This window comes from Tiliqua scincoides, chromosome 4, assembly GCF_035046505.1.
Source record: "Tiliqua scincoides isolate rTilSci1 chromosome 4, rTilSci1.hap2, whole genome shotgun sequence".
NCBI classification, from domain to species: domain Eukaryota; kingdom Metazoa; phylum Chordata; class Lepidosauria; order Squamata; family Scincidae; genus Tiliqua; species Tiliqua scincoides.
Genome location: NC_089824.1, coordinates 194,223,321 through 194,248,274, shown reverse-complemented (window position 1 = coordinate 194,248,274; position 24,954 = coordinate 194,223,321). Strand labels below are relative to the sequence as shown.

Here is a 24,954-nt window from a genome sequence, read left to right as displayed (position 1 = left end):
TCTTTCTTCTTCAAAGGGGCATGACACCTGGTGAGGCGGAAATCCACTTCCTGGAGAATGCCAAGAAACTCTCTATGTATGGAGTTGACCTGCATCATGCCAAGGTATCCTGAACCTGAAGACTCAGAGGTTTGGGAAATTACAGCTGGGAAGAAGCCTTTGAGCTTGGAGTCCTCCATGTGTAGCCCTTCTATAGCTACATGTGTAGCCATTCTGTAGAGACCTACTTTAGCTCATGTATTATATTCTTGTCCTTCTCTGCTGTTTTCTTCCTGTGAAATGCCAGTAAAAATACTCATAACTCACAAGTTGCAGTAGGTCTAAAATCAAACACATTTTCATTTGGGGCTATTTTCCTCATCTCTTTCAACCTGATAACTAAGGATTTAATAATCAGTGTAACTGATTGGGGATGTGGTTGAGAGATCTGAGCAACATTTGAACATGTGATGAAATGTTTATGCACTTGTTTCAGCTTGAGCCCTGCTTGCACCATAGCTCACATATGCCATGGTATTTTGGTCTGCTTTGTGACAGCACTCTGGCCCACAGTTTCACAGCAACAAACCTAGGTTTGACTGGGTTTTATGCTTGATGGGAAACCTCAGCCAATCCTGTGTCTCTAACTATGTGCTACCTATGAACTAACTGTATTCCTGAACACCTGTTTGTCACATTCTCATGTTACGTCTTTGGATGTGAATTTAAATGGGTGAAGAAGAGGCCCTCCAGTGTGGGTTGGACAGGAAGCTGAGTGTGTCGAAGTGATCACATGGCAACCTTGCCTTCAAGGCAGACTATTCACAAGTGGTTTGGTTTTATAAATTCCTGTAAGATTTGCTTGAGAAGAAAATAAGGCATTACTAGCATTTTGCTATTAGAATTTCAAAAACTATTGTTTTTACAGATAGATACAGATTGGTACATGTAGGTCAGTGTTTCAGATCTGAGTATTTTTCAACCACACTGTGGCACTCTACAACCGCACTGTGGAGTTTGTCTTTATAAGTGTAAGTTAGTGATTTCATGAAAGCTGATTCCCCTCCCCCCCAGTTTCTGCAACTGTAGTTCTCAGGATAAAACTATTCTTAGAAGTTGTTTGTTTGTTTTACAAAGTAGACTATTTTTAAAACACATTTTATCCTGTTTCTTTTTTCTCCTGTGTATCTTCTTTGATTTTTTTACATTCATAAATGTTGTCCTTGTCCTTTCATAACAATGTATAATCTGGCAGCAACAAGGACTATAATTATAGTCCTTTCTAGCTTGAGCAGTTTCTGCCATTTGACACTTTAGCCATTTGACCTGCTAACCACAGTTTGCAAGTTGCAATTAATCCCTTAAAAGCCAGAGCAAATGGAAAGCAACATCTCATCAGCATGATCCCTAGTGAACTTTCTGATGTATTTACAGAGAAAGTGAAAGCTTGGAGAAGGTGGAGGGGGCATTTGGTTTTATGTGGCATATTTACAACGCAATTCTAACTAAATCTTCTGCCACTGATGCAGCCACACAAGCAGGGCATGTACTGCATCTTCTGGTGGAGGGGGCAGTCGAAGAGGTTTCCTCAAGGTAAGGGAACTTTCATTCCCTTACCCTGGGACAAGCTACTGCTGTCCAAATGGGTCTCCTTGGATCTGCACCAGCCATTTCGTTGGCTCTGGTAGAGGAGAGTAAGCGGGAGAGAAGAGGATGAGGATAGGAACCTGATGCATGTTGTTCTGCTTCACGAACACCCTTCTCCTCCATTCTTCTTCCTAGCCCCTTCTTCTTTCCTAGCAGCAAATACAATAGCACTATACTGTCCTCTGTAATATGTTGGGCAGGTGTTCAGTGTTTACGATACATGGCAGGAGCCTCCTAACCACCTGTGTAACACATTATGTAAGGAACAGCTACTGGCAGGCTTGTGCCATTGGTGTAAACGTTTTCAGAGAGACAGGAGACTTCTTTATGAGATTGGCATAAGGAAATCTCAAACTTTTTCAGCTGGCCGCTCCCTTGACTTACTGGGCTATTGGCCACAAATGCCCTTCAGTCCTGTACATTGTGTAGAGCAGCAGGTTTTTCACAAGAATTCCATGGCTCCCCTGACTGGTTTCCATGGCTCCCAGGGAGTCATAGATTACAGTTTGGGACCCACTGGCATAAGTTCTGATTCTAAGGATGCAATCCTATTCAGCTTTCCAAAGCTGATGCAGCTGTGCCAGTGGGGTGGATGCGACATCCTGCAGTTGGGAGGCAGTCACAGAGGCCTCCTCAGGGTAAGAGAGTATTTGCTCCCTTACCTTGGAGCTGCATTGGTGCTGAAAAGTTGGTTAGGATTGGGTCCTAAGTATTCTCTAAATGAGAATCTATCATGGTGAAAACATTTTTAAGCTGTGCTGTGGTGCCGTAGTTACTTAGGGCACAATCCTAACCAACTTTCCAGCACTGGCATAGCTGTGCCAGGGGGGCATGTGCTGCATCCTGCAGTTGGGGGGCAGTCACAGAGGCCTCCTCAAGGTAAGGCAATGTTTGTTCCCTTACCTATGAGTTGCATTGCCCTTATGTCAGTGCTGAAAAGTTGGTTAGGTTTGTGGCCATAGTGGCACTGGCCTTCTCACCAACAAAGCACATGCAAAGGACTACTGGAGCATTATTGTGTGTCCTAACTCCTTTGAAAAAATCTGTAGCCTGTTGCAATGAGTTGGGGATAAAGACCAATCCATACGTGTCAGTTTGCTTTTCCAAGCATTTAGAATCCTAAAGTTAGAAAGCATAGAATGGGCCATCCACAATCCTTGTTCTAAGGCAAATGCCCTTGATAATTGTGATCAATACCTATCCCATCTCTTCAGAGTTAAGAAGATTCCACAAGGACCAAGTGGTCAACTTTTTTTTTTCCTTCCAGGTGTAGAGTCAAGTTTTTAATGCATTGAAATGTGAAGCAAGCATTTGTAGCCTGAGGCAGATAAATACCCCTTATGTTTTGCCCTATCCTTGCTCCTTTCCTGCTTTACACCCTTGGACAATTTTAAAATGACAATCAACAGGATTTGAGACTTTGTTCTAAATATATTCCTGACATTGCATTCATATGCACTAATCTCTCTCTCTCTCTCTCTCTCTCTCTCTCTCTCTCATATTTTCTGGCATGACTTCTGTCAGGATTCAGAAGGCATTGACATCATGCTGGGTGTTTGTGCCAATGGCCTTCTCATCTATAGGGACAGACTGAGGATAAATCGTTTCGCTTGGCCTAAGATTCTCAAGATTTCATATAAGAGGAGTAACTTCTACATCAAAATTCGACCTGGCGAGGTAGGCATCTTTTCTTAAAACAAACAAAAAATGTTTCCTTTCTTAGCAGGCACTGTACTTACAGATAAATTCCCAAGAAGAGTCTGAATATTATCAAAAATCAATTCTTCCTCTGAATAATGTTGGACAGGCAGCTACAGATTTTATTTTGGCTTACTAGCCAACCATTGTTTGTGGTTGCCATAAAATCCTACTCTCTCTTGAGTCTTCTGGCACCAGAAGACTGTGCCAGAAGGGACGCGGATGATATCTCACTTTTCACTAGGTTTTGAAGGAGTAGGTAGCTGCATTGAGAAAAATTCTCACTGCTCCAGCATTCTTCAAATCCCAATGCAAAGCACGACCAGGCTTGGGCCCTTCTTGGAGTCCTCTGCTTTGCTGTAGGAAAGATGGCAAGGGACTTTCTCACCACTTCTTTCTTCTTCAACACCTCACACAAAGTGAGAAATCACTCCTTCTCTCCTTTTGAGGTGCTTTTTGCAACTAAGAGATAACTTGGAGGAGGGGTAGGGGATCTTTGTGTTGGATGTCCATGGTTGCCCCAGGTGAATTCATTTGGGGACTTACACTTTTGGAAAGGTCTGTTGTATATCAGGCTTCTCTTCCTGAGGTATTCTCACGGTGCTTCTCATGACACAGGGAATAATTTCAGTCTTGATCATAATACGGTTTTTGTTTCCTGCATTTTCAGTATGAGCAGTTTGAGAGTACCATTGGCTTCAAACTGCCCAACCACCGCTCAGCCAAGAGACTCTGGAAAGTTTGCATTGAGCACCACACCTTCTTCAGGTGAGATGAGGAAACGTATGAAGTCTTGTCCTGTACAGTGAAGTGCTGCAGATGTGTGAGAAGTTTGTGTGTGGGAGCTTAGACTTCTCCTCAGCCACAAGGCTCATTTACCATCTTTGTCTGACTTCCTTCACAAGGTTGTTGTGAAGATAAAGAAATCTTATAGCTCACTGGAAATCTAAAGAAATTGAATAAAAATTTAGGAGCAGGGATGACTAAGTTATCTAGACTAATCAACTCATAAAATAGAGTCCCAGCCAAAAGTGACCTATGCTATGACATGATAGTCTCATGAATTCCTGGTAAAACATAAATTCTGGTAGACTAGCTAGCATTGACTCTATAAGCTGCTGTTTTTTCCAGGCAGTTGTCCCTACTCATCCTTCGTTCTGTCCCTTGTACATGGGACACTTGCCAGAAGCAGCTGAGCTCTAGGGAAAGGATGAAAGTCTTAAAATCTTTTTTTTTTTTTTAATCTTCCAGGCCTCACATTTCATAGGTTTTTTACTTCTGCCTGTGTATGAGACATTTTCTATTCTGACAGAGCAATGTTTAATACATCAAGGCAGTCTCCCAGATCCTTCACCCTGTAGATTTTTCATGATATCCTTTTTCCCTCTAACAGTAACTGAAAAGCAGCTGCCAACCTATCCCTGGATGCATTTAGCTCTGTTTCTTTAAATGACAACCAAAATCCTGTGCGATTGTCTCTGGGTTTCAGTGTTACATTAGGCAGGCCTCTGCACACTGCAAAAAAGTCTGGCTTTCTGCATGGTTCTTTCCACATTCCTCTCTGCAATCAAGCACATCCACAAAGCCCACAGCTCTTTCTGTGAGGAAGGAAAGAGATGAGAGAGATCTCATCCTCCCAAGATGTTGGGAGGAAGGATAGTCTATGCCGCTAGCTCATAACAAAGGAAAGCAGAGAAGTGACAGTGTGTCAGAATTCAGCTTATGCTAGGATTTGCAAAGCTGCAAGTTCAAGCCTTTAGTCAGTAGCTGGCAAGAGCCATTAATCCTAACCACACAGACTGCAAACTCCAATGACAAGAGATAGAGGCAGTCATCAAGTCAGCTAGAATTGGTGAGACACTAGTGGGAGAATCAGATAGAAATGGAAAACAGAAGCATGATCAGAACTGAAAAGCAAAGTCTAGGGCTGGATCAGGGAAACAATAACCACCAGATCATTGGCAGTCTCACACATAAGATATCAGTCTCTTCAGATGTCTTCCTGTAATCTCTGATCAATTAGAGTGGGAATCCACAACTGGCTGAACTTCATGGGTCTGGTTCATTCAGCTCTCTAATGACCAAGAATATCTGTCAAGTGGGGCAGGTGGACTAAGGTTTTAAAAAATTCAGAACCATTCTCCAGTGGGATCTCCATGTCCGTCTTAGTCCTCCAAATGGGTAGCTCCTCCCTCTCAGGATTGGCAGGCCAGAGTTCAAAGTTCCTGAGAGGGAGGGGTTGCCTGGACTTCCCCAGTCTGGTCTCAGCCTCTTGACCAAGCAGGACGGACTTGGGATCAGCTCTGTCCTGCTTGGTCGAGAGGCTGAGACCAGACTGGGGAAGTCCAGGCAACCCCTCCCTTATTTCAGCTTTTGGCCAGCAGGCACCTGCCAATGAGGCATGCGCTGCAACCTGTAGTAGTGGGACAATCACAGAGGCCTCCTCAATGTATGGGAGCATTTGTTCCCTTACCTTAGGACTGCATTGCGACTGCACCAGAGCTGGAAAGTTGGTTAGGATTGGGCCCTCAGAGCCCAATCCTATTCAACTTTCCAGCCCCATTGCAGCCACAATGCAGCCTTGAGGTAAGGGAACAAATGTTTCCATACCTTGAGGAGGCCTCTGTGACTGTTCCACTACCACAGGTTGCAGCACATGCCTCATTGGCACAGCTCCACTGGCACTGGAAAATTGGATAGGATTGGGCCCTTAAAACCTTTAAAAAAATCCACAAGGGTTTATATACCAACCCTATATTTGCACAAATAAAATAACATGTTTGCAGCAATGTTGGCACAACAGTGCAGCCTAACCATGAATACATTTTACAACAACAATTTAAATGCAACTTCCTCAAAGATACCTGCTTACTTTAACCAACAGCATTTATTAGAAGAGGACTTAAGCAAAGCACCTGAACTTTGTCTCCTCCTTTTCCACTTATGCCTTTGCCCCCTGTTCTGCAGGGATTAGCATCTTCAGAAATCATTGAGAAATGTGTGAGTGAGTTTGCTGGCTAAAACTACCTGCAAAATTAGGCTAGTTTGAACCTTCAAAGCCTAGTTGAGGGTGTACACTATATATGTAACATGCAAAGGTGAAACTAAAGATATAGTTGCACCAATAACTGCCACCAGTGATGACTGGAAACCTAGTGACAAGGTGAGAATCAAATGTTTGGAGTGGTGACACCAGGGAGCACATAAGGCCATGGTGTATTTGTTTTGGAAAGTATGACAAACGAAACCCCTGTGATGGTGATTATACCATCTAATGAGAAATTCATTTTCTGAGTTTCAAGGCCTTGTTCACCAAGTCTAGATAGTAACTCGACTTTACCCGACAATAGTAACCTGGCGTAATCCCTGCCAAAAGCTCAAAAGAACCCTAATTAGGGTTCTTTTGAGCTTTTGGCAGAGATATTTGCCCTAGTTTTTTGTTTCATGCAGTGGAGCATAATCTTGCTCTTAGCGGGTTTCAGGATTTCCAGGTGTTAGTTTAGCTGTACCTTTCCTTATTCCCTTGATAACTCTCTACAGCAGTGATTCTCAACCAGTGGGACGGGTACTACCAGTGGTACTTGAGTTAGTGACTGGTGGTACTCACGGGACCCCTGGTCACCTGTCACCCAGCAGCGAGACCAGAAACGTGACATAGCAAACAGAGATAGGAGGCTCAACTCAGCTGGCGGAGCTCCAAAGCATGCTTTTTCACATTTGAAAAGCCCTTCAGTACACCCTGAGCTTCTTACTGGTGTTTGTCGTATTACAACTGGCCTCCCAACCCAGAAGTAGCAGGCGATGATGTTATTATCAGTTACTTTTTTATTATTATTACTTCCATTAGTACTTTGAAATAGGTGGACTATGTTAAGTGGTACAGTGGAAGACAAACATTGAGAAACACTGCTCTACAGAGTTTAGGCCAAAATGTCAGGTTGCTATCTAGACTTGGTGAACATGTCCTTGAAACCCGAAAATGAATTTCTCATTAGGTGACAACTCCGGCCACAGAAACCTTAGTTCCTACATGAGGTGATTATACCATTTGTGTGCTTGGCATTTTACCTAGAGTGAGAAGACAGGTCCCTTTCCTGAAGGCTTTCTCTCTCTAAAAGGCCTTCTCCCTGAAGGGACGAAGAAGGCAAGAGGAAGGGGAGGGATATGAATGCACGGAAAGTCTGCGTGAGAACAAGCAATTATTTAATGTGTACTTACCTAAGCTTAGTTTGCAATATGATATGTGGACTAGGGGATTGGACCAAAGACTTCACAGAAGAGGTAGGTTTTGAGCAGGGATTTAGTAGCAAATTAGACTTTAAAGGTAACATTCCAATATCTCATCACTCTCAGATTGATTGCAAATACTTCTGACAGATCTCTGGATCCAGCTTGCAGCTTTATCAAGACACCATTCTCACCTGCTTTCCAGGGTACTCTGCACTCTGTTGCTGAATGGCACACTGATCTATTCTCTATTGCCCTCTTTCCCTCTTTTATAGGCTAGTGTCTCCGGAGCCGCCTCCAAAGGGCTTCCTGGTAATGGGCTCCAAATTCCGCTACAGTGGGCGAACACAGGCACAAACACGCCAGGCCAGCGCCCTGATTGATCGTCCCGCCCCCTACTTTGAGCGCTCCTCCAGCAAACGGTACACCATGTCTCGCAGCCTCGATGGAGGTATGCCCCAAATTGGGGAGGGGGAGGGAGATTGGTTCACTGGTGGGCATTGGGAGGCTTTTGTTGAAAGGAGGGGAGGCTGAGGGCTAGGTTACTATTTCTCTAGAGCAGTGTTTCTCAGCGTTTGTCCTCTGCCATACCACTTCAAACGGTCTATCTATTTGAAGTACCAGTGGAAGTAGTTACCAGTGGAAGTAGTTACTTCTGGGTTAGGAGGACATTATGCGATGCAACAAACACCGGTAAGAGGCTCAGGGTGGATGGGAGGGTTTTTTGAGTGTGAAAAATAATGCTTTGGAGCTCTGCCTGCCAAGCCAAGCCTCCTACCGCCGTTTGTTGTGTCACATTCCTGGTTTCACTGCTGGGCAGCAGGTGTCCAGTGGTCCCATGAGTACCACCAGACACCAACTCAAGTATCACTGGTGGTACCCATACCATTGGTTCAGAAACACTGCTTTAGAGCAGGTTTCTTTTTCAAAAGTTGGGCAGGGACACTTCAGTTGATTATAGGGACAACCCACCTGGGACAGTCCAATTTAAGGGGATAATGAGAGTTTTTGACCCTGATCAAGAAAGTTGGCTGGTGGCTTCCAAACAGGGACAATATATTGGTGGCCCTTGGTAGAACTTGTGGGAACCACTGCTTTTAAGGATGAGAATTCTTTCATACCTTCTGAAAATCTGCGTTCTTGAAGCTGAACAAATTATACAAAATAAGCAAATATATATGCAATGACAAAACATACTATGGGCACAAAATATGGTGGCAGTGGTGCTAAGTTATTGAGTTAGTTGTGGGTGCACACAAACCAGACAAATAAGGGCAATATGGTAAACTATGACTTAGGAACTATGACTGAGACTTATATTCTTGCTCTGGTATCTGATGAACTGCTCTTGAAAGCAACTGATAGCATCATTGTATATTATTTTTATGCAAAAGGATTTGTGTCTTTGCAATGTATGCCCCAAGTGTAGGACCATTTGGTTGTACATAGCTGAATAGTTCCAGCGAGCTGACTAGAGCACATCACTCCTGAGGAATAGCCACTGAAACATGGAGAAAGGATTGATGGTCCCTTCTCTCTGCTCTCCAAAAATGGCACTCCTGACAAAACAGTTCTTGTTCTGATGGAGTAGAGTTTCACATAAATGGTCGAATGGCACATAAAGTTGATTATTGCACAATGTGCCAGGCAAGAGAGAAATGGTTCCAATGCCACTGAATAGAGATAATCTAGCATTGTTAAAAAAAATTAAGCCCAAGAGGTCTAGGTACTAGAGAACAAAGATCAAAATTAAAATTACATTTGAGAGGTGATTTTTTTTTAATATTCCCTGAGCCTATGAGAAGTGCCTCAGGGAAATGGCAGCACGTTTTGAACCATTATTTGTAGTAAGTAAGGCTGTCCAGGAGAGAACAGCTCTGTCCTTGCTTTTGGTTGGACTCAGTGGGGGGTCTCTCTCCTCTGCAGAATTCTCCCGCCCAGCTTCAGTCAGCGAGAATCACGATGGAGGGTTGGAATCAGAGAAGAGAGACGAAGGTAGCAAGTATGGTGGAAGGACACACTCTGAGGCTGAGGATGACGAGGTGACAACCCCAACAAAAATAAAGGAGCTGAAGGTATGAAATCAAAGATGACAATGTAGAAGACCAGCAGCTGGAGAGATACTTCTGTCATATCTGCACCTGATAGCTTTATATACCTGCCTGGATAGGTCTGTCTGATGCAGATAGAGATATCTGCATTATAGCTTCCTCCCAGGGGGTGTTAAAATCTACTGCTTTAAGCTAATTAGTAAAGTTAACACTATTACTAGTTTCCACTATCAGCACCCAGTTCAAAGAAGGCTGTTCCCTGTTTCTCTCTCTATAAGGAATAGTTTTAGTCAGGGATTTGTCCTGACTGTCAGAGGTCTTCTCATGAAGGGTTGGTGTATAGTTTGACCTATACACCAGAATTCGTACCCAAAATTCCCTTTGGCATGCTCACAAATATAGCAACAGCATTTATGTTTGGGCTAATTTTGATTTTGGTCTCTATGTCCTCTGTTTGCCAGTCACCCTAGGGAGTTGTCCTTTCTTGGGGTGCATGCAATTACTTTTGCCAGAAATTGGAGGAGTGTTTTTGGTGCTTGCCAGTGTGTGACATGGGAAGTATTCAGCCTGTGTGACAGTAATAGTATTATCATTAATACACCAGGCTGGACCATTCATGAGGCCTTCTCCCAAGACTGCTGTCAGCTGAAGCACTGACGGCTTCTCCTCGCTTTGTGGTGCTCTATGATAATGCCATTGCCATGTGTGCCAGAACAAAATGGCTTGTTATCACAGCCCTGCAAGTCTTCTGGGGTTCACGGCAGGTCACAAATATGGAGCAGATGAGGAAGTGTGGAGGATAGGAGAGTGGTGGGCTAGAGCAGTGGTCTCCAAAGTAGAGACTGCTGCACACTGTGAATGCCTTCCCTGGTATGACCAGTGCTTACTGTTACGGTGCGCCACAACTCTCCATGTCCCCCAATTGGGACGATTTAACGCTGTTGGCAGTCACATCTATGATGCAATGTCCCCGCGGGTATTGCACCTGGATTTCTGGGCAGACACTACTGCCCGGAGTTGCCTCATCCCGATTGGGGGATATGGAGTGCTGTAGTATGCCGGAACAGTAAGCTCCGCTCATGGAGCAAACAGCTTCTCCCGAAACCCGGATCCAGCCCATGGGCAGGGGTTTGAAGGGAGCTGGGCTAGAGTATTAGAGAAGAACAGAATGTGTCGTATCACCACTTGTGTGTGTGAGAGGGGGGCAGTATTTGGCATGCTGCCTCAGGCTCCAGGAAGTCTTTGGGTGGCCCTGTGAACCTGGCTCCTTGGAGAGTCGGAGATGGAGATCCAATTCTGGCTGTTTAAACAGGGCTCTGCAGGTTTCCCCTTGGCACTCAAAGGAATAAAGAAAATGTGCCGTAAACCCAGGGGCAGATATTTTTGCTATCACATAGGCACTTCTTTATATTTAGCTAGCTATATTTTTACATCTGATTCCCCTGCCCCCCCCCCCCCGAAACCATAAGTCCTCTCCTGACTCTAGTAAGCCCTCCCTAATGCCAGGTCTCCTCCTCTTTCACATGGGTTGGTTCACCTAGGAAGGAGAGGGGCTGATAAGGAGGACTGGCTAGCAGCCATAGTGAGTGCAGTACAAACTAGGCCATTTGGAGTAACTGGGCTCATCTTGTAATGTGGCACATATTTCGAACTTTCCCATTTTCAAAGTCTTCTCCATCACTAAATGTATTAAGCACAGAGTCACTGTGTTCCTGGGTCACAGGGAAAAACCTAAACCCTAGGAGCCTCTTTCAGCACCAGCAGCATGCTACTGAAAGAAATCTGACTTCACAGGTGATATTTTTCTTAGTTCTTGAATTGTAACTGCAGTATATTGCATATGAGTTCTCATGACTGACCTTGCCAGTTACTCTTCCCTCCCCCTCTTTTTGCTACCAGCCGGAGCAAGAAACCACCCCAAGGCACAAGCAGGAGGTATTCTTTCTCTGGAATGTCTTAACTCCTCATCAGTGCATCACAGTATTCATCCTCCTTAAAAATGCAAACAACATGTATGTCTCCCCGTTTACTGGAATACAAGATGCAATCAAACCAGGAGTAGGGGATGTCTGTCCCTCTTGCTGTCTTTCAAACCAACTTTATACTTAACAGAGTTCTTCTCTGAAAGCACAAGCAGCATCTTTTATTCCACTAAGGCCTTTTCCTTCATCTTGTTCATGTGAGCAAGAAACCTTCCTAGCAAGCAAGCAGAAGCCAAGTCACTTGAACCTACTTGCTTCCTAGGAAGTCATTCCTATTTTACCTTCCAACTGACTTGCCTGTGTCTCTTGGTGTTGCATTGTCTCTGTTTTTTCATTTTCCGGCCCTGATGTCCACAGGTAGGAGATACTTATTTAGGTGGCAGAAAGAGGCATGATGAGAATTTGTTCCCCTGAGTTGCAGGTTGAAGATCTGCATCACTGTTCCCAAGCTGGTCCAGCTTAGGTCATAACTGAAATGAAGGCTTTCACCTAGGCTGAGCTGCAAAGCAGTTGAAGGCAACAGCACTCATTTTCCTGCCATTTTTATTTAAACGATAAGCTTGATGTGACTGTATACATCCAGATTGAGTGAAGTGAGAATAAAGTGAGTGAAGTGAGAATAAAAGTAGAGTCCTATCCTCTCCCAGTCCTGGCTGTAGTGCCTTCTGTGTAGTCATGAATAAGAGTGATAAGAAGAGCCTTCATAACTTGTCTTGAAGCATCTTGTTTGTTAAGCAAGTCTGAAGAGGAATCCTGCTAGGGAGAGCTGTTGCTTAGCTTTGTCTTGGAACAGAATGGCAGGGTCCCAGTTTAAATTCATCTGAATCACACAGAAGAGTTTTTGCTGATTTTCAGTAAACTTGAATCAGACTCAGTCAGAAAGAAAAGGAAACATTTTGGCTACTGAGAATCATGCTAAAATTCTAGTTTTCACCATCTTCTGCAGGAATAACAAACCCTGCCAGTCACTGGTTTTTGCCTGATGATCCCCCATGTGCTTTTTTCCCCCCACACCTGGACTTCAGTGCCGGCTATTCAGTGTTCCCTCCACATTGTCTCATCATTCGTTACTTCTGCATGTTCCATGTTGCCACCCTTTATGATCCTTATTGACAACCTAACCGGTACATGAATGGGGCAAGTGGCAAACTGCTTCAGGGACACACATCATTCGAGTTTCTTCTGCTTCTTACCTATGGTAATAATTCCCAAAATGTGTTCTGTTGTGTGTCACAAGAGAACGGCTTGCATGTCACAAGCCCAAAATTGAATGATTAAAGATTCCTGCAGGTATCTATCAAAAAATGAGGCTGCCCTCCACATCTCTGCATGAATTGGTGCTCTGGTCTTGCCTCCTTCTAATCTATCTCCACTGCATGCAGATGATTCTGCTATGTTTTCTGCACTGGACATAATTGGATGATTCTGTCATTTCCAGTTCAAAAGAATCGCCCACCCTCAAATTGCTCCCTATAACATTTCCATATGATTGGCTACTTGGGCTTGCTTGCTTCCATTTGGGAGGCATCCCCAGAGTAGTGATGAATGCAGAAATACAGCACATCAGGACAGGCAATTCTTAGTCTTACATATTCTGGAAGTAAACCTTAAGTTTGCCTTCAATTTTAATTCAGAATTTGGGTACTTCTGTTATCAGAAGTCTAAGAAAATGGTGCTCTAGGGCAGGGGTGTCCAAACATTTTGGCAGGAGGGACACATCATCTCTCTGACACTGTGTCAGGGGCTGGGGAAAAAAAGAATTAATTTACATTTCAAATTTGAATAAATTTACATAAATGAATATGTTAGAGATGGAACTTATATGAGTGAATGAAGGTCTTGCTCAAGGTTCAAGGCCTATAAAAGGCCTTGCACAAAGCAAGGCCAGCCTTTCCTTCTCTGCCACTGCTGCATCACAGACGTGAAACAGCAAAGTGGAGGGATCCCTTGTTCCCCAGCTCAGGTGAGAGGTTGAACGTCCTCACACTGAGAGCAGTTGTGTTGGGCCAGCATAGGCTCCAGCAAGTCTCCGGAGGGCCAGAGGCTCACTGGGGACTCCCTGCAGTACGGAATGGGAGCTCCCAAGGGCTGCAAGTGGCCCCGGGGCCGGGGTTCGGGCACCTCTTCTCTAGGGTAAGGGGAATCGGAACTGATGATTATTTCTGTGTCACATTGATGGAGCCTTGAAATGCAAAGGAGTCTTCATCTAGAACTAAAGATTAAGGAACAGAGGTACCAAAACCTAAATTTCTGGTTGAGTTTGGCATCAGTATTTCTTACTCTTTCTTTGAATCAGTTTGCATATTTGAGCAGAGTGGAGCTTCACTTACTACAGTAAAAGCTGCACAAAAGAGGATGGTTTATTTTAGTGCTGATCCTGAACCTGGCTTTATCATGAGCCTAACCCAGATCCCTAATTCTGGAGCTTTTTAATATTCGAAATATCCCATGTTTAGTTCCTAATAATAACTAGTAGAAATTGTCACTCTTTCCAGATCTGTTCCCAAATTACAGGAGAACAGATGTAGCTACTGGGACTGAAATAACTAGTGTTCCAATACAAAACTGTCATAAACCAGCCGATAAAGAGAGTTCTGATGGTCATTGTTACATTGTTGACTCAAATGGGGATAGAAATTGCCTTTACAGCCCTGAACAGCAGTCTCTTTGGCCCCTGTGAATTCTTCAAGGATGCAAGAGGATCATACTTTATTCAGTGTAGTGACAGAACATGTCTTGTAGGCCTACTTGCCATCCATGTCTTAGTTTAAATTCTGGTGTTACTGTGAAGATTTCACTTCCCAGAAAATAGGCCTTTGAGACTCTAAACTTGGTGAAGCTTCCACCTTCCAAAACATCAGTCGTTGTCCCACTCATGTTCCTCTTCTGACCCTCACCTCAGTAGTTACCTTCCCCTCTCCCTCCAAAAGTTTTTAGACAAACCGGAAGATGTTTTGCTAAAGCACCAGGCCAGCATCAATGAGTTGAAGAGGACGCTGAAGGAACCCAACAGCAAACTTGTGCACAGGGACCGGGATAGGAGACTGCCTTCCTCACCTGCCTCTTCCTCGCCCAAACATGAGGATGAGACACCAAAGGGAACCCCAGAGAAGGCAAACGAGGTTTGTTTTGCTGCTGTTGTAATTAAACAAAGGTTTTATTGGTTGCATACTCTGCAGTTGTATAATATATGTGCTTTTGAAATAATGTATGTGCTTTGGGGGTTTTATATTTGATTCTTTATCTGCTTTCCAGCACAATGGAGTAAGCTTGATCAGGAGCCATGTGGCATTGTCTCTGCTGTACTTGATTTCTCTCCAGGCTATTCTGTTAGACACTGCTCATCACTCCATGGTTTGACTGTTACATGGAAAGCACACTACCTCCTGTTACTTTACAACAGCCATTTCCTGAACTCTAGGCAAACATATGAGTAGCATCTTAACCACAGTGTTCTCTTCCCCCACCTCCTCTTGCTCTTTGTGCAAGAATATGTTTTATGCTAGATATTGAAAGTCTTTTTCGTGAAGAAGCAGTCACATTAATCCTATATTTTTTTAAAAATCCAACAGTAGCTGAAATCATATTTCACCAGTAACCTTGTGATCTGAAGGTTGTGGTGGCTTCTCTAAGTGCAGATCCTGGGCGTGACTACTCACATTGAGCTGAGAAACATAAAAACGGTACATTATAATGGTGCCAAAGCCTTTTCAGGATTGTCACTGGCATAGATCAGTAACTGTGCTGGTTTGGCGCAACATACTTGTCATTCTCAGAAACGCTCTTTTAAGCAAGACTAGACCAATCACACATCATTCTGGGGTTTTTAACAAGCAGTTGCTACCATTATTCACTTTTCTTTGTCCCAAGCAGGGAGCAGGTTCCTGGGAATCAATTAATAGTCAGGAGTTAGATCACCTATGCACATTTTTCTGACCTGCAGGTGACTTCAACCCACTTTCTGTCCTCCTCTGTATGATGTGAACTGTAGCCAAGTGAGCAGTCAGGAAAAACTTAGGATTTAGTAAAATAGTTCTACAACCCCTAGGTTGATAAAATGTAATACAATAACATGCCTATCAAAAGAAACATGAAACAGCATTATGCAACCAGCCTACAAACATTACTTGTTTTATAATATATCAATATAAAAAACATGTTTGTCTCACAATGCAATCATTATTTTGTATTTGTTACTTTAATAAAGTTGATATGGTTCATATGGTGTTGAAGAAATAACACCATATCAAATAGCCTAACTTCATTGTAGTTCATTAATAACACAGATCCTCATGCCATATTTAACTGCAAAGAATCTGCAGTTATTTTGTCCATATTAGAGATGATTCAAATGTTATAGAGCAGTGGTTCCCAAACACCTACAGGGCAGCTGGGAACCAGGTAAGTGTTTGCCTGGGCAGGGCAGGGAGGGATGCAGTGATGGTACTGCAGCGAGTGCAGCTTCATCGCTATCAGGGGATGGTTTTTTACCTGAGGGGCAGAGTTGGCCTCTTGCAGGCTCCTGGAGACTCGAAGCCCCCTCCAGTGTCTTCAGTGGCTGCGTCAACAGCCCTTATCTCTGTTTTTCGCATGAAAACAAAAGTAGCTGCTGATCGGAGATCAGGATTGCTTACACGGCCATGAAAGACATCCAAGGAGCCTGCAAGCATCCAGCTCTGCTCCTCAGGTAGAAAACAAGCCCCTTCGTAGTGATGGAGCTGTGATCCATGCAGCATAATCGCTGACATAGGAACAGGGCCACTCCCCTTAAGGGGGAAATGCCCTGCTTTTGGTTCCCATGGTGGGTCACAATGCACCACTTTGGGAACCGATGTTATAGAGGCTGCTAGAAATATTTCTGTGTAGTGACAGCTCCATTCAGGGGCTGAAACATTTGAAAACCCTCACATATGTTGTTCTAATCATGTGACTCCATGGTAGATGTTGTAAACTTTTTCAGAGATTTTTTTCAACTTACAAGGGAGTGTCAATAAAGAAGTGGGTGAATACCCTGACTCATATAAGACTACAGTGGCTCCCCGAATTAGACCTCCAAGTTGTCTTTGGCGCTTTCACACAGGTGCAGTACTCCTTTTGTGCAGGCACAATAGCACTGGGGCCAGTTAGTATAGGCTCTTTCAACCTATTTACAGACCTCTGGAACCTAACCTGTAATTATGTAGGGCAGCGGTTTTCAAATTCCCTTGGAGAGTTTGAGCCGCTCTAAGTTCTTGCTGGGGTGGGGGGAGGCAGCAGGGGCGCAGCTTTGAAAGCGAAAGTGAAGCGATCGCGCCCCGCCTCCACTAAAGAGGAAGTGGAGTGCGATCGCTCCACTTTCACTTCTGAAGCTATGGGGAGCACTGCAGAAGGTCGTGCAGGGCTCTCCACCCCCCCCCCGGGAGGCTGCAGGAGGCTCAGGTAAATGTACATCAGGTAAGTGTACCCTGCAGCCCCCCTGAGCGGCGCAATCCTGGGGATTGTGCCTCTGCCTGCTCCCTGCTGCCTGGCTGCCCTTGCCCCTTAAGGGGACAGAGGCCAGGGCCCACACACCCCAGTCTGAAAAGCCCTGATGTAGGGATTCTCTTATTGAGAGAAATATGTCTTTGCATGTGGAGCAGCATTACACTCTGTGTGGACGTAAGTATCTCCAGATTCTCTTCTTAACAGCAGACATACTTACGTAAGGTTTAAGCAGTGAGCTTGTCCCAGGAGAGGGATGTTCCATGTTAAAAATCTTGTTAAGAAAATCAGACAGCTTTGCTATGATTAGTGTCTCTGATGTTTCTGACAGCTAAATTCAGACTGAGTTCAAAGAAAAGAAGAAAACTTTCTCTGTATTAGATTCTGAAACAAAGTAATACAGAATACAGGCATGAACATATGGATAGACAGCACACAAAGTTTTCTCATGTGTCTTATGATTTGGGAATTGTACTGAAGCCTGTGCTTCAGGGCTCAAGCATTTTTATGGATTTGGTTTCTTCTGTTTGTGGCGCACTACAGTAGTGTTTGGACTAAAAGAAGGGGTTTAGATCTGCAAATTCTTTCATTCTATCAGCTAACTCTTTCACCAGAAATATCTCCATGGCAGTTGCTTGGACTTTAAAGATTCCATGATTTTATTCAAAATCAGACCATCATGAAACACTCAGTTATTAAACTCATGGATTTAAGGAAACAGAATTCTGTTTTTAAAACCATTGCATTAAGCAGGTTCAGAACAATACTAGAGAAAGAAGTAGGAACACATATGCTATCCTGGTGTTTTCTTTCTTCTTTTAATAGGCAGGTATGCCACTAGCATTCAGCTCCTTGTTAACTGCTGCTGATTTTGTAATGGATAAGTCTTGGGCTCTGTGAAAACGGGCTCAGCTAAGGACTACTCTCTAGCTGAGGGACATTGAAGCACAGAGCCAAAGCTGATGTAACAGGGTAGCCCTGTTTTGTATCTATGTGTTTGCCATCTATCCCTGCCTATAACCCTGGACAGGTGGTGGTGGTGTTGAACTAAACACTTCCTTGCTCCATTGCACAAGGTGCTTTTGTCTAAGCCTCACTCACTCCTTGTACTGGAGCAAGCCTTGGAGAAAAGTGTCCAAGGTGTTGGCCCTTTGTACGTGAAACTGGCTTGACATGGACCATGAAAAAACAATCATGACTGTCCCTTTGATCCTTAGGTTTCAGGTTATTGCTGAATAATGCATATTAGACAGAGTTTAAACCACTCTACTGGAAGTTGGCTGGATCTATTTGTGTTCAAGTGCCCCAGAAGAACAACAGAAAGCAGGGGTAGCTGAGTTGAGCTGGTCACTAGCTCCTAGTCTTGCTAGCATAGAGAAGGTGGAAGCTGAAGGAAAGGCTGTTTTCTCAGAATAATGGTCAGATAAAGTGTAAGATTCTCCAGGTGCAGTGTATTCTCCATACTTTATTTACTCTCTGTCTCTTTCTCTGTTTCTCCCTGAATCTTCCTCTGTCTCTCCTTCTATCTCTTTGCCTTGGGGTCTTGGGCTTCTTCTGCTGAAACAGAGATCAGAAGATGCTTCTCCAGAGGATCTGTCATCTGAGCATGGAGCTGCCTTAATCATGGAATCTTTTACACAGAAAAGCCTTGTCTCTTCTCCTGAGGTTATCACTCTTTCTCTCTTTTCTGTATCTGCTTCTGTTTTTATTTTCTCTTATAGTTGTTAGGAAGATTTAATGACAATGATCAGCCATATCTAGCCATCCAGGAGCTGTGAGTTAGGGATGCATTTGGGCACTTATACCAAAGTAATTCTATGTGTGGTGGTGTTTAAGGCCAATTTGGCTTATTATGGAGTACAGTTCTGAGAGTGGTATTTTTGACTGTCCAAATAACTTTGAGAATAACATTTTTGGGAAATAGGGTTGAATGTAGCCAGTACTTGGATAGGACAACTATATAGAAAATCAGCTGTGATGAAAGGTAACACTGGTAATTAAGCCAGTTCTCCAATTAATAGAGGTACATGCACCCCTGGTGAACCGTATAATTCAAATGTCCCTCTTGGCTACTTATTCTTACAAAGTATTGCTTTTCTTACCAACACAGATCTTAATCTTGATATAATTTATCACCTGGGATACTTGTCATATGTTTTATATATTTCAGGGCCCATTCCTACCCAACATTCTAGCTGTGGTACAATGGGGTCCTCCTCATCCTCAAGATAAGGGAATGTTTGTTCCCTTACCTCAGAGCTGCATTGCAGCTGCATCGGCACTAGAATGTTGGATAGGATTGGGCCCTCAGAGTTCCTTAATAGCTGCCATTACAGAGGGTAGTTGTTACTGATATACATAAAACCAAATTGCATAGGTATGTATTTCAATCTGCTAAACTAAAGTGGGCTCCACCATACAGTGACTCCACCATTTAACCAAACAGAGTCAGAGAAACTGCTTAACATGAGTTCCACTGCCAGAGACTTCTGAAAAGCTATCATAAAGTAAGTGCCTACCGGCAGCACGTTAAGCGGTGTACTGTCAGGACACTGACTGGAAGGCCAAAGCCTTCCCATCTGTGTTGTCAGCTCTCTCACTGCTTGCCAGAACAAGTAAGGCAGTGGGAGGGGTGAGAGGGGGCAGGGGTGGGATGGAACAAGGGCAAGGAAAGGTGGTGATGGGGGCACGGAGAGAGCGTAATGGGGCAAGGAAGCTGCGAGAGGGGGCGGATCTGACACCAATGGTGCGCACTCTCCCCCACTGTTGCTGCTTTCCTGCCTATTCTCTTCAGGCCTGCACTAGTGAAATTTGAGGAGACCCATTGCAAGTTGGGAGGTTTATGCAGGGGGAAGGAATTTCAATTCCCTTTCCCTGCTAAAGCCTCCCAATCCACCCTCCCCCCGCCCCGCCAGATATAGTGTGCCCATTTTTGGCATGGCTGCACCATCAGGTTGGAGAATAGGATTGGGCTTACAAGTTTTGATCACATTTCAGATGCTTAATCACAATGGTTGTGTGGCCAGAAATATAGAATAACATAAAACTTGGGACATCTGGTGGCAGAGGTGGTGAACAGCAGCCATATAAAAAACTGTTGTTCAGTCTACCACCTGGCCAAACAAACAAACACACCATCCAGGCTCTAGGAGTTTTCTTGCTGTTTCAAGCAGCTGTTGCTTCAAGGTTACTTTTGCAGCCTGAATAGTACAGATTTAATTATAAGCATCATGCACCATTTGGTGTTTATACACAAGTATGGGTACAGGAATAGAAAACTGCATTGCCTTCTAGCGGACAATGGCTGGAGAGGACAATATGAGAAATTATGACTTTATGTTCCCCTTCATATCTTGTTGTCTCCATGTTGAACATTAGGAAAGGGAAGTGGAAGCAGGCTAGCTAGCCATGCTGCTGTGCCCTTGTGCTCCCTGGCTGCATACTTCAGTTCTCCTGCAATTTAGAACCCTGCCCAGTCAGAGTTGTAGAACATGGGGAGACTTTCCCTATATTCAGTACTTCCCTGCTTGTGTTCAGTCTTGAACACACAGAGGGCCAGGGCACATGGCTAGTCAGCTTGTCAGAGCAAGGGGCAGGGCTACCCAGTGTGCACTCACACTGCACTTCCTCCCAGCATGCTTCTGTTGTATCCAGTTCATAATGCCTGAATAAGGACTAGAGAGAGGCAGTCAATCAAAGTTTAACCTCTCTCTTCATCACAGCCATTCCGAACTGGTTATCGTCTGCAATTTGGGACCAAGCCAAGATGCTGGGAACTGCAGAAATATCTTCATAGGCTTTTAATTGTTTAGAAGGCATCAAAAATACTCTTTTAGAGTCATCTCTAAACAGTGCATTGAATTAGGAGTCTTTTACTCCACACAGAGAAGGGCAACCTGCATTCACAATTGCTGAACTGGTTAGTCCAACTGCTGCAAAATCATCGTGACTAATTAAGCTGTATTGATTTTACATTTCAGCTGATTCATGTCAACTCTTTGTAGTTTTCAGGACTTTGGCATGTAAACCATAGTCTTGGACAAGTTGAGCATTTTTGTTTTAGAAAACAACATTGTGTAAGGTTTAGTGCCTATAATACAAAACAACCACTTTTGTGGCACTCTATATCTCCTGGGGAGTTGAAAAGTTTTGTTTTGGAGAAGGCTGTAATACCAAAGAACTCAAAAGGATGTCAACCTTGACATCCCCTTTGTTTTAATTTTGCACAATATCTGCTTTGATAGCTATCAGTGTTCTGTAGTTTATAGCTGTTTGAACAAAAATGATCTTTGAACAAGTCCAGTTTTTCAGAGCCTTTGAACTAAACTGACAGTTTTCTGCTCAAGACTTTTTTTTACATGCACATCATGAATTCCTTTTCACTATCCATCATTTTCACACCTCTTCTAATTTCCAGCTCAGTTTCATTTTCTGTTTTCTTTCTTCTCTGGTCCTGTCATCCCATGTCTCTATTTTCTAATACTTCTATTAAAATTCATACCATCAAATTTTTGAGGTAATACTGCCATCTATCAGAATGCTATCATCTATCCTTCTTCATGTGCCTTTCTTCCACTCCTGCTTGAAGTCAGAAGGGACCAAATCCTATCCAGCTTTCCAGCCCTATTGTAGCTGTACCAATAGGGTGTGTGCTGCATCCTATGGTGGGAGAGTAGTTATGGAGGCCTCCTCAAAGTAAGGGAATTGGATAGGCCCTCAGGAAGCTTTGATAAATGACTGAAGAAGGTCATCAGTAAGGCTGATTCAAAAGGACGGTGTTGTGAATATTTTTGCTGATGTCAAGAGATACCCTGTTTTGACCATTTTTAGGGGACTGTTGTGAAAGGAGACAGAAGTGTTTACCAATGTAGGAAAGATTGCAGTCAATTTAAAAAGGCATTGTTTGCCCTCAGTGGTATTAGTAAGCAGCCAGACTTGTTTGAGTATATAATATCACATCATATTCACTACACAATTCCTGATTGGCCATGATCACCTTGCACATTGTCTTCACTCTAAATCAGAGGTGTCCAAACTCTCTGACACTGGGGGGGGGGGGGGCTGGGGAAAAAATAATTAATTTACATTTCAAATCTGAATAAATTTACATTAATGAATATATTAGAGATAGAGATCAAATATACTATATGAATGAATGAAAGTCTTGCAATAGCTCAAGGCCTATAAAAGGCCTTGCACAAAGCAAGGCCAGCCTTTCCTTCACTGCCACTGCTGCATCATAGACGTGAAACAGCAAGTAGTGGAGGGAGCCCTTGTCCCACAGCTCAAGTAAGAGGTTGAACAGTCATCCTCACACTGAGAGTAGTTGCATTTGGCCAGCATGGACTCCAGCAAGTCTCCAGAGGCTCATTGGAGACTGGGGGGCTCCCCGTGGGCCGGATTGGGAGCCCCTGAGGGCCGCAAGTGGCCCCCGGGCCAGCGTTTGGGCACCCCTTTTGTGATTGGTGATATAGACAAATCTGATTGGTTATAATGTCATCATGTTCATTATGAGATCCCTGATTAGCTGTATACTCTAGGAAGGAGAAAGAACCCCTATCCAGAAAAATGTGGATCTATAATAGTAACAAATAGGGAAACAATGACTCAACATTTTTTTAAAGTTGAACCTTTGAACATTTAAAGATTTTGCAGGAAATGTTTTGTCCTTGCCACACAATCACTCCTTTTGACCAAGAGATTGAAATGGGTGATGAACATCTTTCACAGCCTTAGCTATTGTTAAAATCAGAGATGTTGGAAGAAGGAAAGAAATGTTATATATGTTTGTAGGTTTTCACAGCCAGCACTAATCCAAAAAGAGAAAGAAATGTTCTTGGATTAATATTTCAGTTTTTTCTGAATATTTTTAATGGGAAGGGGCAAAGCAGAGCTTCCTTAGATTTTTGCTGCTAATAATCACTGATTGAGTTTTCTGTGTTAATATTTACTGAAATTATGCTTCAACATACAACATACAACTGGTTATATGGTTGGTAATTCCTATATGGTTGGCATACATTCTGATCTTTACTACTCCTTCCTTAAAGTTGCCTGTCTTTATTGTGTTGTGGTGTAATTCACATCCCAGTCCTGACTCACTGCACTGTATTACGGTCTAGTACTAGAGCAAATCAGTTGCGCCTGGACCAAAACATTCAGCCTTTGTGAAGCTAACTGCAAAATCTATCTGTTACAAAATATCTTTCCACTTTTTTAGCAAATCATCAGTAACATCTCCATGTGCAAATAATGGACTTAACTAGGCTACACTGGGCTCCTGTATGTCCACTATTCCCGTTCTAAAACACATTGCATAATAGCAGCCTTCATAGAACTCTTCATCCAGAAGTTCCCTTTCCCTCCCACCCATTCACATGCCCCTATATGTACTGTGCTTTCTACCACAGAGATGACTGAATTTAAGCATTGCTGAGAGCAAGCAATGGGTGATGGGTTTGGATGATACATGCAGTGTAACATACAAGTTATTACAGATGAATACTTAACACCCTGATTAAGCAGTTCAGTACTTCTATGCTGCATCCTGTACTAAATACCAAAGATTACTTTTTCCAAACTTATTCCAATATACTTCCTTTTTGCTGCCTTGTGCCCACTCCAAGTTGCTGCCAGTCTGGCTAGCTGCTCCCACTATTTACTTTTTTCAACACAGCCCTCTCATTGACTCTTTCTTGATGGAACTGGCCTGAATTTAGTATTTCTACAGTTGTGGAGAGAAATTGTTGTCTAGAGAAGTGGGATCTCATGTGAAGCTGTAATTGTTCCCCCCCCCCTTTTTATTTGCCTTGTCAGAGTAGAATTTCTTAAGGTGCTCCTTAAAGAGTATTAAAAACAGCATACTGGGGGACTTTCAAGGCTGGATTCTTATTTTGACCTTAGTAGGCTGGAAGGATTCTCCCTCCAATTATATTGATTCTTAAAGATGCACTCAGTCATATTCTGATAGATTCATAAGCAGACCTTGCTGGAAATATCTAAACAATAAGAATAAAGTCTGAGACTTTGGATATACATACCAAAAGTAGGTGGTCGTGGTTGTTAAGAATATTTATATTCTTTTTCTGCTTTTCAAGAAATAGTTTACAAAGTAGTCTACAGAGAAAATCAAATGACTAAATGGCTCCCTGTCCCAAAAAGGGCTCACAGTTTTAAAAGATGCAGAACAACAGAAATAACCACTTAAAAAGACACTGTGCTAGAGTGAAGCGGGACAGCTGCTAAATGTAAGACAAGCACCACTTGAAAAAGTGCTTCTTTGGCCAGCTCGCAAATAAATACATCCACTTGCCAAGTGATTTTAGTGTATGATATATGATTCATGCATATATTATTGAATTTTGGTGCTCAGGTAAATTGGAGTCAGTGTTCAAACACCCTACAACTTGTATTTGATTTTCTACATGTATTCCACACATAGGTATTAAATTAAACCAGAGGTTCTCTAACTCAGGCATCACCCTTTGAGGGGCGGAGGAAGGGAGAAGGCAGCGACATGATCCCCAGGATCGCCCTGCTGCGGGGGCAGGGGGGCTTTTTAAAACATATCTTACCTTCTGCCCGGGGTCCAGGGGATGTGGGGACCCCTGTGGAGCATTCTGCAGGGCTCCCCGCAGCTTATAAAAAGTGAAAATACTATCACAACCTACTTCCAGGAACTAGAAGTGGGTCATGATTGTTTCACTTTTTACAAGATGCAGGGGGCCCTGTAGAGCACTCTGCAGGGCTCCCTACACCCTCCCGTGCCCACCCCCGATCCCAGCAGAAGATGTGCTGGATAAAAGCCCCCCTGCCCCCACAGCGGCGTGATCCTGGGGATCACGTTGTTGCTTTTTCCCTGCCCCCGCATAGACTTATCCTGGTAGGTTTACTCCTGAGAAGTTTGAGAA

The 24,954-nt window shown here is 43.5% G+C and overlaps 1 protein-coding gene across 1 annotated transcript in view; it reads left to right on the top strand.

The window, feature by feature from the left end:
* The window catches only part of EPB41L1 (erythrocyte membrane protein band 4.1 like 1), a 58,338-nt gene that overhangs the window by 18,858 nt on the left and 14,526 nt on the right, over window positions 1-24,954 (top strand). The window contains exons 7-14 of the mRNA XM_066624690.1: window positions 17-104; window positions 3,151-3,303; window positions 3,995-4,092; window positions 7,827-8,002; window positions 8,372-8,374; window positions 9,478-9,626; window positions 11,502-11,537; window positions 14,515-14,706. Of these exons, the coding sequence (XP_066480787.1) occupies window positions 17-104; window positions 3,151-3,303; window positions 3,995-4,092; window positions 7,827-8,002; window positions 8,372-8,374; window positions 9,478-9,626; window positions 11,502-11,537; window positions 14,515-14,706 (895 nt within the window). The remainder of the gene's footprint in view (window positions 1-16; window positions 105-3,150; window positions 3,304-3,994; window positions 4,093-7,826; window positions 8,003-8,371; window positions 8,375-9,477; window positions 9,627-11,501; window positions 11,538-14,514; window positions 14,707-24,954) is intronic.